This window comes from Melanotaenia boesemani, chromosome 8 (assembly GCF_017639745.1).
Source record: "Melanotaenia boesemani isolate fMelBoe1 chromosome 8, fMelBoe1.pri, whole genome shotgun sequence".
Lineage (NCBI taxonomy): Eukaryota > Metazoa > Chordata > Actinopteri > Atheriniformes > Melanotaeniidae > Melanotaenia > Melanotaenia boesemani.
In genome coordinates, this window is record NC_055689.1 from 4796743 (window position 1) to 4809478 (window position 12736).

Consider the following 12736-nt stretch of genomic DNA (forward strand, 5'->3'; position numbering starts at 1 on the left):
ACTGAGTAAGCCAGGTATGACGATGCTGTCTGTTCTGATGAGAAGTTGCTCCATTTTCAAGCTGCTGTGGTGTTTCTAGCCCTGGGCTTGTTATTTTAAACTGAACTGCCACCAGGTTAATACCTCCATCTGTTTTTCAGCAACCCATGAATAATAGAGGATATTCTGATTGTTTGAATAACACATATAAACTCACTCTGCATCTTGCTCCTATGTCACACAGTCTCCACATAATCTGAGTGTTTTTAGCTCCTAGGACCTAAGTGGTGATGAAAGTCCACAGGGCTCATGTGCTTGTGTAAGTGTCTTCTCTTTTTGTGTTTAAAAAATGATTGTTTTGTTTTAAAAAGGTTGGTTTGCAAACTAGTTGTCACCAAGTCTTAGGAGTTTTCATGCTGGTGCATTATCACTGTGCTGCTTCTGTCTGTGCGAAAAGTTAGCAGTCAGCAGGGGGTTCACTCAGCTCAGCTTGTTTTAATGACAAACACTTCTAGCTGAGTGTCACAGGCCCAGTGAGGGGCCATTAGCATGCTACCTGCCTTACCTGTGGTTGTTTCTATAGAAACGCATGAGGGTGGAAGATGTTGCTCTTACCTTTGAGCTTTGGTAAACAACAGCATGTTCCCTGGTGAATGACCTACAATCTGGTGCATCCAGTCAGTCACTGTACTAGAGCCTGTTAGAGATATAAGATGATCAGCTGTTGGCAAAAGAATATTTGACTTTCAGATAGAGCTTGTTATGTGGATATCCATATTTAAGGCTGGGTGGTGGCTGAGAAAGGAGTGGGTATGTTCTTGAATACAACTTCTCCCCGGAGGTCGTTTAGCATCCCCATTAGCATCAACCTGCATGGTGCTCTGAGACGGCAGACACGGTAAGGACAGACCATCGAGTGGAGCGGTCAGCAAGACTTTTGGAAACACTGCTGGGAGTTCATTATAATGTAAAAAAGTATGGCTGAATTTAACCAGTGCTTCACAGTGTAAACACTAGAGGTGTCTATTGGGGCAGCGTTTAAAATACATGCATGGATCTTCCAGGTTTGCCCTGACTAGAACTGTTTTTTAATGGAAAAGCTGTTGCATGTCTCCTGTGGCTCTTTAAAATGAAAATTCCCCTGATGGTGTCATCAAATAGTGCACATTTGTATCTAAAACATCTTAATCTGACAAATATTTCATTTTAAAGATTAAGTAGGATAATGCAGAGTCAAAGAATATGAACTGACTTAAAATTGGAGTAAAGGTGAAATCTGTTGAAGTCTACTGTTCAGTTTACTGAAGGATGACTACTATCCATGTATGGAGCCGATGTATACCGATAGTAGTATCAGGTATTAGTCCGATACTATGTGTGTGTACTAGTACTTAGTATTCATTGAAATGTTCCAATACTACAGAACCCAATGATAATCTGAAAAAACTAGGGCTGTGAAAATTAATCCGTTAATGTAAATAAATTAATTAGTGAGATTAATTTTTTAACACATACAACTAAATTATTACTCGTGCCATATTAAAAATCCGAATTTGGCATTATTCCCGTGAAGCTGATTCTGGGCATGTAGGTGCCTTGTTACAGCTGTGAACAGAATCTATTTTAAAAATAGTTTATTCTTGTTATTTATTAAGTTTCTGACCATTTTCAAGCCTTATATTCATAGGATGTGGTTGCAGGAAGACCCACTTGATATATCACAAAATCATGTGTCATCGCATCTCACAGTCTGGTCCAAACTCCTTATCAGTGAAACTGTAATGGAATTTATTAGTACTCATATCTGTACTCGGTATCAGTAAGTACTTCTACTCAGATTGAAAAAAAGTACAAATCAAATCAACAAAAACGGATTCATTCTGCAAGTCGAAAATACAGGTCAGTTTTACAAGGACAAAACATTTTTTACGCCTATTCAAGAACTAGATTTCTCTGAATCACAGAGCGAGGTGACCAAAGCCGGCGCGTCATCCATAACTTCCTAACAGTAAGTCTGTTTATGGACAAATAAAACACTTAAAGACACTAAAGAATTAGTTAATAGAAAAGATGCATTTTTCCATCTCCAGAAAGAATATAAAGAATATCCAAACCAAAGTTACTGTTAGGGGGCTATGATGGTCACGCTAGCCTTGGTCAGTCGTAGCGCTACTTTTCTACATCATGTATACAAAGTTTGTCTGTGGGTACAGAGAATCTAAACCCTTCGTTCTCCGCAATTAGTTCAAGATTAGAGACTTCTGATTGGTCCTTGAGTAAATTGTGTGACAAATGTTTTGTACTTAAAATTTATTTGTATTTTCTGACTTGTATTTTCAGATTTACAGAATTATTTAATACTTATGGATTTGATTTGTACCTGTACTTGTTTTAAAGTTACAAATATTCATTTATTTTATGTGTTTATTTAACTGGAACAGTGCAGGTTACAAACAAAAGATGCTGGATTATAGCAAATAATTCTAGTTTCCATACTAAAGCAGGTAAGAAGATACAGTAGAATAAAAACAAACAAAAAGAGATAAAACAATAAATATAAATAAACATACAACAGACACATATAGATAAGATAAGAAGTAAAAATTATCACAAGTTTGATGTTCTTTCAGCTATTTTTTTAATAAGCCTTAAAGCTGGAATATGTGGAACACTTTCTTAGAAGAGTAAAATGATTAGTCCAGAAATTACTTCCTTTCCAAAAGCAGTACGTCTAAATGGTAACTGAAGATACTTATGTACTTACAGTATATACCTATCCTAACTCCTGTGTCTATGTGTGTGTATGAAAGACACAGGGAGTTACTGCACACAGCAGCAACGTCTGAGCACGAGTGGAAACGGAAAGTGGATGGACGTGGAGCTGGGGGAGCTCAGACCCAGATGCTGGTGTCAAGTGTTGGAGAGGACCGAGCCATCCTGCTGGGTTTCACCATGATGGCCTTCTCTGTGCTCATGTTCTTTGTGGTCGGCATCACCACAGTCAAACCTTATGTGAACAGGTAATCATGAAGGCTTAGGGCAGGGTTGTCAAACTCATTTCAGTTCAGGGGCCACATTCAGTGCGATTTGATCTCAAATAGGGCTGGACCAATTAAAAAAAATAAACATAAAAAAGTAATAATGTATCTTGATAATGTACAAGTAAATTATCACGATACTCTGATGGGTCTTCCTGTGAGGTAGGAGATGAACCACGAGAGGACAGATCCTGAGATGCCAAGCTCTGAGAGTGTGGAGAGGAGGATCTGATGGTTGACCGTGTCAAAGGCAGCAGACAGGTCCAGCAGTATAAGGATTGAGGATTGACCAGCGGATCTGGCAACCCGTAGGGAATCAGTACTGACAGGAGAGCCGTTTCAGTAGAGTGGCCTTGCCTATAGCCAGATTGATATGGATCGAACAGGTTGTTGTCTTGGAGGAACTGTGAGACCTGACTGAAGATGGCACGCACGGTAGGACGCCATTTTTGGAGCTGCTTGAGTGACGTGAGGAAAGAAAACAGAGGCTGTGTCCAAATGTGCACCCTACTCCCTACATAGTGCCCTATATAGGGGTCAGGCCATTTTGTCGGAGTGTCCGAATGTCCAGAGAGAAAAAAGTAGGCACACAAAATTACCCACAATGCATCTTGAAAAGTAGTGAGCATCGATGGTCACTAGACGGGTCAATATAGACCACAATGCATTGCGGGCAGAAGCTCAACATGGCGCAAGGAGGCGAAGAAATTGAGCTGCGTGAAATCACCTATAAGCAAACAAACAAAGAATAAAATACAACACAAGGAATAAAAATAAAAATATTTACACACAACTTTGGATTGGATTTGTAATGACATCTGTCACGTGGTTTGCGGTGAGGAAAAAATAGGCAGCTTCGTGTCCGAATCGCAAAGAGAATGAGTGCTCTATCCAAATCCAAAATCCCATTCACATAAGTGTTTGCATGTCATACTTTATGCTATTAAATGTCTTTTAAAAGGCCTCATTTGTGAAACAAAGTACTGTTGCCTACACTGTATTAGTCTACCTCAGTTGATAACAATAAAAACCATCAGTACACACGTTCATGTGTATTTGCATGTCTCCCCTTACCTGTTAGTATAAAGTGCAATTTAAAACACTAGTAAAACAGCTTTTAAATATGCAAAGATATCTTCACGGAATTAAAGAACTTTACATCATATACAGGAAACCGATTATATTGGAAATCATCATTTAAAATATGATCTGCAGTAATGAAGAGGCTTAAACACAGGGATCCAGAAAACTCTTTACTGAAACTTTTTATTGAATTATTTCTCTCTTGCTGCCTCCTCTTCTCCACAGCAGGGTCCTAGCACCCAGGTGGTAAATGCCACAGTGCCACTCGGTAGTTTGATGCCACAGTGACCTACGGTGAACATACATTGGCAGTTTATATGAAAGCAAACATTATTTTTGTTTATATGTACTTTATGGGTACTTTGCAGACTCTTATCTAAAGTGATGTACAAACAGCTACTGCTACTCAATGGTACCATGGAAACGGGCCGATTCTCTAACCAGCGGTGTTTCCTAATCAGTTTTTAGATCAAGGACCATTTTGTTTACGCCAGAGACCCTGTAGTGCTTAATCTGGAGGTTCAACAATCATACATACAGAACCCATAGCATTAATAATTTCTAACACTTATAGCCCATCTACGTCCACGATACCGGCTAAGAAACTGCCAACTTTTACGTGTGCTAACTCTACTGTAGCCTCCAACAAATTATCAGATTCATAACTGTTGTCGGGGATAGAGTAGATAGGTAGCATGCTGCAGTTTTTATTAGAATTATTATTATTATTATTATATTATTATTACTTCATACTTACATCTATACAAAATAGCCTCTTTCTGCATCAGTACAGCTGAGTCGTTGGCTGCCATTACTCAGCTCTGGAAAACTGGTCGAAAGTTCCTCCCCTTCTGCTATGTCAGCAAGATGACGTCCGTTTAGTGCGCGTAGCGTCCATCTGTTCGCACTAGATTTTTGGCCGAGTTTAGGGCAGCATCCGGGTACTTTCAGTGCACTGAGTTTTTACTGAAATTTCTTTGTCAGCACACTAAGCACTTAAATGTAGTGTTCCTAAGTATAAAAGTGCGCAGATTGGGAATCACCTTAACCAGGAAGTGGTCTAAGAGGTGCAGTGGGGTGACTGACAAGTCGGCTACGGAACAGTTTCTGGTCATCGCCAAGTCAAGAGAATTGCCAGTTTTGTGTGTTGGAGGAGTCGGTACCAGTTTGAGATTGAATGAGTAGATGAGAGCCAGAAAGTCAGTCACTGTGGTTTGCCAATGTGAATGTTCATGTCTCCCATGACATTTAGTGGTGTGCCATCATCAGGAATGTCAGAGGGAATCATGTCCATTTCAGAGACAAACTCATTTATATTGCCTCCCGGAGGGCGGTAAATTACCAGAATGTATGCAGTGATGGGTGTAGAGACCTTTAGAAGTTAGCCATAGGACAGAGAGAGGTAAAGTTCCACTTTTTAGAAATTATAATGACCTTACCATAACTTCGACCAGCTGAGCGAGGTGTTTGGGTAAATTCTGCATTGACAGAAAGGGCAGCTGGTGTAGCTGTGTTTTCTGGATGGATCCAGGTCTCAGCCAGGGCTAGGACCTGAATGTCTGAGAGATTTATCAATGAACTGATAAATTCTGTTTTGTTCACTGCGGACTGATGGTTCCAGAGACCGAAGGTAACAGAGGATGTGGCTGACGTGCATGCCACTGGAAAGGACAAGTTTTGCAGATTGAGTTGTCTACGGGTGACATGTCTTGGACACGTCTTCACATTGTGCGATGATTTGGTTGTGAGAAGGTTATAGCTCGCGCCCTTGCTCAGGGGACTCACGCAGGTAGACTCACAGGTCTGTACCCGATGTGGGTACATGCGTGTACATACATTTTCAGTGTACATACATGTACATTTCCATATGTATGTAGTAATCCTGACCACCTGAACTGAGTCCCCTCATAATACAAGTTTAAGTCAGATCTATAAAGTAAGAAAAATATAAACTGTTGTTCAAATAAGTTTGCTAGCACTTCTAGCATTACTAGATTCCGAGGAATTTTTGCAACGAAATGATAGTGATCTCGTTTTTCCAAGCGGCAAACTCATAATATTCGGAGGATACCAGATTTCAAGATGGCTGCGCCCACTTGCATTGTTGTCATTATAAAATTCTTTATATTTTGTGTCTGTTAAGTTTCTACTGTAAACAGTAGCACATTTTTGTTCTCAATAATTACTTTGTTTACGGAGGGTTTGTTAGTGAAAAACCATGTCAGTATGTGTGGTTTACTTTCACCAAAATTAGCTGGTGTTTTCATAGTGCACAATTTTTTTATGGGTTTGTGATTTTCTAGTTTTCATATGGCAATTGTAGATGCTCACTAAGGTTTAATTTTTTCAGAGTTGGTGCAGTTGGAATGCCAACTACATGATAATGATATCACATATTCATGACCGCTCGGAAAATCAAGACAACTGGAACGTACTATCAGTCAACACACTTGAGCTTGATGAGAATGTCTTAACAAAGTTAGCATGATGATGGTATCATTTTTACCATAATCACCACTGTCATTCAAGTCTACATTAGCTAACAGTGGCTAACTATCATCAGTTAACAGAAGTAAGTTTGATGTGAATGCCTAATGGCAGTATGATGTTGAGGAGGTATTTTTACCGTAATCACCACTGTAATTTGAGAATGTTAGCAAATACTGGCTAACTAGCATCAATTAACAAAAGTAAACTTGATGGGAATGCCTAAAGTTAGCATGGTGATGGTGAGGAGGTATTATTTCTACCATAATGACCACTAATTCGAGTATGTTAGCTTATACCGGCTAAGTAGCATCAATTAACAGAAGGAGGCTTGATGGGAATGTCTAATGTTAGCATGATGATGGTGATGTTTTACCATTATCATCACAGTCATTCGAGCTTGTTAGATAACTAACTATTATCAATCAACGCAAGTGAGCTTGTAGGGAATGTCTGAACAAAGTTAGCATAATGATAAGAACCTGTAATTTTTACCATAGTCACACTGTCATTTGAGCATGCTAACACTCATTACCATCCATCAACACTCATAAGTTTGATGGGAATGTTTGTTTAAGACCAAAATTCAGAGTATAAAAGGCTTCAGCCAGCAAGCAATAGCAGCGCATATTTTCTAAGTGAAATAAGAGAGCAGAACGAAACATTCACCAGACGACAACCAGAATCCGACATTCCCTCAAAAAAACAACTTTCGTTGGCGAAGAAGTTGTCTGATAAAGAAAGGGACATAACCCAGATTAACATTGGGTTTGTATTTCTAAAAAGGAAAGCACTTCTGGACAGGTAAGTAGCAGCAAAAATGTTATGAGTTACTTCGACACGTTCCACAAAATGGTGATATTCTTTTCCTCAGTGTGTTTGCACTTTTGTTTGTGGACAAAGAAAGTAGTGGAAAAGAAAGGTGTGGTTCATTACACCCTTTGTTTTGGTCTGCATTGCCCCTTTAATGCTTCTCTGATGTGGGTTTTATATACTAGGTGCCTAGGTCAGGCTTTTCTAAACCTTTCCTGGCGGTTGTCTTCTAGTTCCTGGAAGAAGACCAGCTGTGTGCTGTGGAAGACCCTCATCCTGGATGAATGGGTGGACTGCAAAGGTGTGAGCACAGTGCCCTGTCTCAAAGTGAAAGTTAACCTCAGTGACTCCAATCAGGAAACCTTCCTTCATTTTGACGAGGAGTCTGTTCTCCTTGGTTCTGAGGTAAGAATTTATTGCAGTTTAAAGTTTGGGAGTTTAACTTTAACTTAGGAAAGAATATTAAAAAGGGACACAAATCCTGTCCCAACGGACATGATGGAAAAGTAGTATTTATGTATTTGTGAGTAAAATAACATATATCATTAAGAAATGTTCAGATATATATAAAGCCATTGAATCAAGCACTTTTCAGTCCCATAGCAGCATATGGGACAGTTAAAAAATGTTTGAGTCATAAAGGACTCATAAAAACTTTTTTAATTGATTGCAAATAGTGCTGCCAACTAGTCATGTGGTAAAAATTTATTTTTGTTCCCAGTGTTTTTACCTACCAAAATGCCAAATGGACAGAGAAACTCTTAAAAATGAAACACGGAATGTACAAAACAGCTTGGAGAGTAAGCTGGGGATCACCCTGTCCTGCTTCAGCAACAAGACAACGTACCCCAACCACGCCATCTACACCATGAAGTACACTTTCAGAAGAGCCCTGTTTGGGCTGCTGTGGCCATGTCTGATGTTGGCTGGTGGAGCTCTGCTGGTGGGGCTTGTGAAGCTAACACAGTGCTTAGCTCATGTGTCTTCTGAAATAAGCAGTGAGACAGCAGGAGGAAGGCAGATGACTTCAAGACACACTCAGGGCAAACTGTATAGGCTCCTGCAGAGATCCAGTATGCCCAGTATGCAGTCTCCTTCATGACATATTCAGTGTTTATGCTGAAATATGCCATGATCACATAGCAATTTATAGTCCATATAAATGCCACAGTTTGAGAAGAGTCTAAAACTAGCAGTTTCATTGGTGATGGTGAGGGTGCCAGGATTGGGTATAAAAGGCAACTCTACCAATTTCTCGGTCTTTCCAAGCAAATATGAATTGCTGTTCACAACTGTGTTCCAAATTCAGTCAGAGAATCATATATAAAGGGCCAACGGGTTTTTCAATCAGGTCATAGTCCCCCATTATATAGATGCAACAACTTCTTCTTGTCCTTTGTCTTCTTCTTCTTGTTTTCTTGGCAGTTGGTGCAGGTAAAAATTAGGGCTGGGCACGTTAATTGCACATTAACACAATGATTAATTAATGCCATTCATTTCTTTAATCGCGCATTGTTTTTTTGTTTTTTTGTTTTTGTTTTTTTTTTGTTGTTGTTGTTGCTGACCGCTGGCTGTTATCACAGAAACATGGCGTCCATGTCTCCCTTCCCTGCTGCAACGGTGTGTCTGATGTAATCAGGAGAGAGCGGGTTTATTAAAATGAAGAGACGTTTTCTGTCTGGAACTTAAGAAAGAAGAAGAACCGACTTTTCTCTTTGTCTGTCAAAACCCATGGGTAGAACATTGTGATTTCTGGACGGGAAACTGCTCCCAAAAGATAATGAGAAACTTTTTATTTATTTATTATTATTTTTTCAATAAATGCGGTTTTCATTTAGGCAAGACAGCAAAGGTAAGACATGTCTGACTTTTACAAATGTAAAGCAATAATCTGGCCTTCTTCTGCCTCTGGTTCGGTGAACCTTGGTCTTAGTGAGATGAAACTTCCAGCTGTAGAATCTGTGAGATGTGAGGTTTCAGTAGAGGAGTCATTTGTTCGTGTTCATGCCATCGGGTGGCCACAGGGAGATCATATGTCATATGTGTTTACATATTGTTCTGACTTTGTGTACCTGGGGGGTATTTCACGAAGCTGGATTAAGAAAAAGCCGGGCTTATCTTGAGATGTCTGGCCCATTTAAGCCAGAGTTCCGTTCTATCAAGGTGGCTTATTTGAATGCCCGCTGAGTAACCATGGTAACTGCACCAGCCTGCTCGGGGGCAGGCTAACATTCAAGCTTAGCTTAGCTGTGTCTCAAAAGTCTGATACAGACTCCCTAAAGAAAGTTCCACCTGGTAGAATGCTGCACTCTCGCCTTCATTCTTGTATAAAAGTAAAAAAAAAACAAAAAAAAAAACACTTATCAAATCACTGCTTTGACTGTCTTGAATAATCAATAATTCTGTTAGCGTCAATCTAACTAAAGAAACACAAGTATACATGTACTGAGTATGAAATTGAATGAAAAAGAACATGGTATTCATTAAAACTAATTAATAGCTTATTAAACCCCCTCCCCAATTTCACGAACATAAGAATATTTGTTATTTTTGAAGAACCACATTTTATTTCCATTTTTAGGTTTTAAAATAAAGAAAAACATTAACCTTTATAAAAAGAGGATAGACAGACTTTCTTCTAAGGGATGTAGATATTTGTGGAAAATGATGTGAAGTAAAAAATAAAAAAAAAAAGTCCATGGTTGACAAGAAAGATAAATTTAAAAAAAATATTCTAGCCATGTATTTAGAGGCGTTGTGAAAAGTCCACAGAGCCACTTGTGGCTCCAGAGTCGCAGGTTGGAGACCCCTTATGTAGTGTTTGTAAACCAAAATTTACTGCATTTTCTTTATGTAGCAGTAGGCCTTCTTTTAAAGGAAAGATAATTTCAAACAATGTGATTAATTGAGATTAATCGCAATTAAAAATTTTACTAGTTGCCCATCACTACTGAAAATATAACACCAAAAATATGCCTAAAAGCAAAGTCTATGAAATCTTGCAGTGCAAAGACCAATGCCAGAAACCTCTGCTTAATGAGCACGATCTTTGATCCCTGCATGTGGTCAGTGTAGCCAAATAGGTTCAGAAGTCTGCATGGTCCACTGCAACATCCACATATGTAACCTGAAACTGTAAAAAAACAGACTTTTTAGGACTTAACACAAATGGACAGAGAAACAATGGACACGTGCTCATGTCAATGTGACATGATAGTCTTGCCACGCCACTTGTAATGTGAGAAAATCCCAGCAGATCAGCAGTTTCTAAGTCACTTAAATCTCCTTACTTCCTCATTCTGATGCTCAGTTTGAATTTCAGCAAGTCGTCTTCACCACGTCTACATGACTGAATGCATCGAGTTGTTGTCATGTGATTGGCTGATTAGATATTTTTAAGTGGTTGAACAGGTAGAGCTGATTCATGCTGAGTGTACGCAGAATCCTAACTTGCTGACAGAACAGCCACATGATGAAAAACATTTAACATCATGTGATGTCGCCTCAGCTCTACTTCACTGTCCCTGGTTCGGCAGTTTTTCTGGAAACCTGTTGACATAAAAATAAACTTTGTGTGTAAATTGAAGGACTTCTGACAGTTGAATTTTAAGCCTCATTTTTACATTTTTCTGTGTAATAATGCTTTTTAAACTGTACATATACCCATAATAAATTCCTTTATAAATGTATCCAAGTGGGGAAAATGCTTTTATTTAACAGCACAATAAATGAATGCATACAGTTTCTTATCAGACAGACATATGAGGATGATTAAAACAAGTTATTTGAAGCAGCTTTGATATATACAGATAAATATATATGAGTAACATGACTCTGGGTCGCTTTAAAACATGCAGGGTAGTTTCTTCAAACTTATTGTGCTTACAGACTTCCACTAAAAGGCAGAAAGATGCGAGAATGGTGTTTGAGAAGGTTTCCTTCATTTACCTCTTCCTTTCAACAACTAGCTGGATGTTTGCTGAACTTTGCAAGAGGAAGCCTTTTTTTATTTTGGTTAGCAGTTTACATATACGTTTGTTTACATTTAAAAATACAAAAATATATTACCTCTGTAGTTATTCAAGGAAAGCATTTGCACATGTAGTAGCAGTATCTGTTACCTTCATTGTGACTCTTTTTTTTTTTTGTACCTCAAACAAGTAACATTTTGAGACATGAAATTCAAGTAAACAACATCAGGACAAAAAAGAAGAAAAAGAAAAAAAGAAAGTAGTTATTTGAGGAGCTCATGCATAATGCAGTGTGAGAAAGAAAAGAACGAGAACTAGAACAAAGGGAAATGGCATCATTTAGGTTGTTCTTCAATAAAGTATGCACGGTTTAGTTGTCAGTTGGGGTCCGGCCCACTTCTCTGTATCCAGTACAGAAGCACAAGCATCTTGGTGGGATCGGTTTCCTGGTCTTTCTGTGTCATTTTGTAGTGTTTTAACACTAAATGGGCCTCTGCAGCAACTCTTCACAAACAAAACAAAAAAAAGGGAATAGTACAGAAGACGACACTTGGAAGGTTGAGAAAAACTCACTTCTGTGGAGTAAAGATGGAAACATAAGTTTTTTGTTTTTTTACTTTTATCTAGTTTTCTAACTTGTATCTTTATATTTGGAATTGTAACAAGCAAATTTACTAATCAAATCTATGTATGAATTCATTCTGCAAGTCTGAAAAAAGCTAATTCTACTAATTAGAAAACGCAAATCAATTTTACTGCATTCAAAAGTTTTGAATTTTCATACTTTCATTATATTTATATTTTATTACCTGTAAAATTTACTTGAATATTTACGTGTATTTTTTAAATATTTTTTATATTTTCAGACTTGTAAAATGTATTTGTATTTCACACTTAATACAAGTGAAAAAAAATACAAGTACATGTTACATGTTAGAATATACAAGTAGATTTCATGACTTGTAAAATTATTGTATATACTTTTCTTTTAGAATTGGAAAATAGAAGTACATTTTACAAGTCAGAAAAGAAAACATAAATTATGTAAATTACATAAACTACATAAATTTAATGTAAATTCAAGTAAATTTTACAATTTACTTGAATTTTATTACTTGAATTTTACTTGTATTTTCTGACTTGTAAAATGTACTTTTATTTCATACTTAATACAAGTACATTTTACAAAGCAAAAGGTACAAGTACATTTACAACTCAGAATATACAAGTGAATTTTACAAGTTGTAAAATTTGCTTGAATTGTATGACTTCAATTAAAAATCATTTAGTGAAATTCATTTTTCAGGACTAATTAACTTTTAAAATGTAGAATTAGAAAATACAAACACATAGAATCAGAAAATT

At 37.8% G+C, this 12736-nt stretch overlaps 1 protein-coding gene across 1 annotated transcript; it reads left to right on the top strand.

The window, feature by feature from the left end:
* The first annotated feature begins 222 nt into the window (after positions 1 to 222).
* Positions 223 to 9020, top strand: LOC121644698 (calcium-activated potassium channel subunit beta-3). The gene is made up of 4 exons (XM_041992842.1): positions 223 to 298; positions 2790 to 2999; positions 7634 to 7805; positions 8122 to 9020. Exons 1-4 carry the CDS (start codon positions 270 to 272, stop codon positions 8500 to 8502), a joined length of 792 nt encoding a protein of 263 aa, XP_041848776.1. The 5' UTR covers positions 223 to 269; the 3' UTR covers positions 8503 to 9020.
* The last annotated feature ends 3716 nt before the right edge of the window (positions 9021 to 12736 follow it).

Bases quoted from the DNA above. Each gene is read 5' to 3' on its own strand.
- LOC121644698 (XM_041992842.1), top strand. From the start codon at position 270: ATGAAAGTCCACAGGGCTCATGTGCTTGT. The intron at 299-2,789 runs GTAAGTGTCTTC...TGTGTATGAAAG, and splicing joins CACAGGGCTCATGTGCTTGT to ACACAGGGAGTTACTGCACA. The intron at 3,000-7,633 runs GTAATCATGAAG...GTTGTCTTCTAG, and splicing joins GTCAAACCTTATGTGAACAG to TTCCTGGAAGAAGACCAGCT.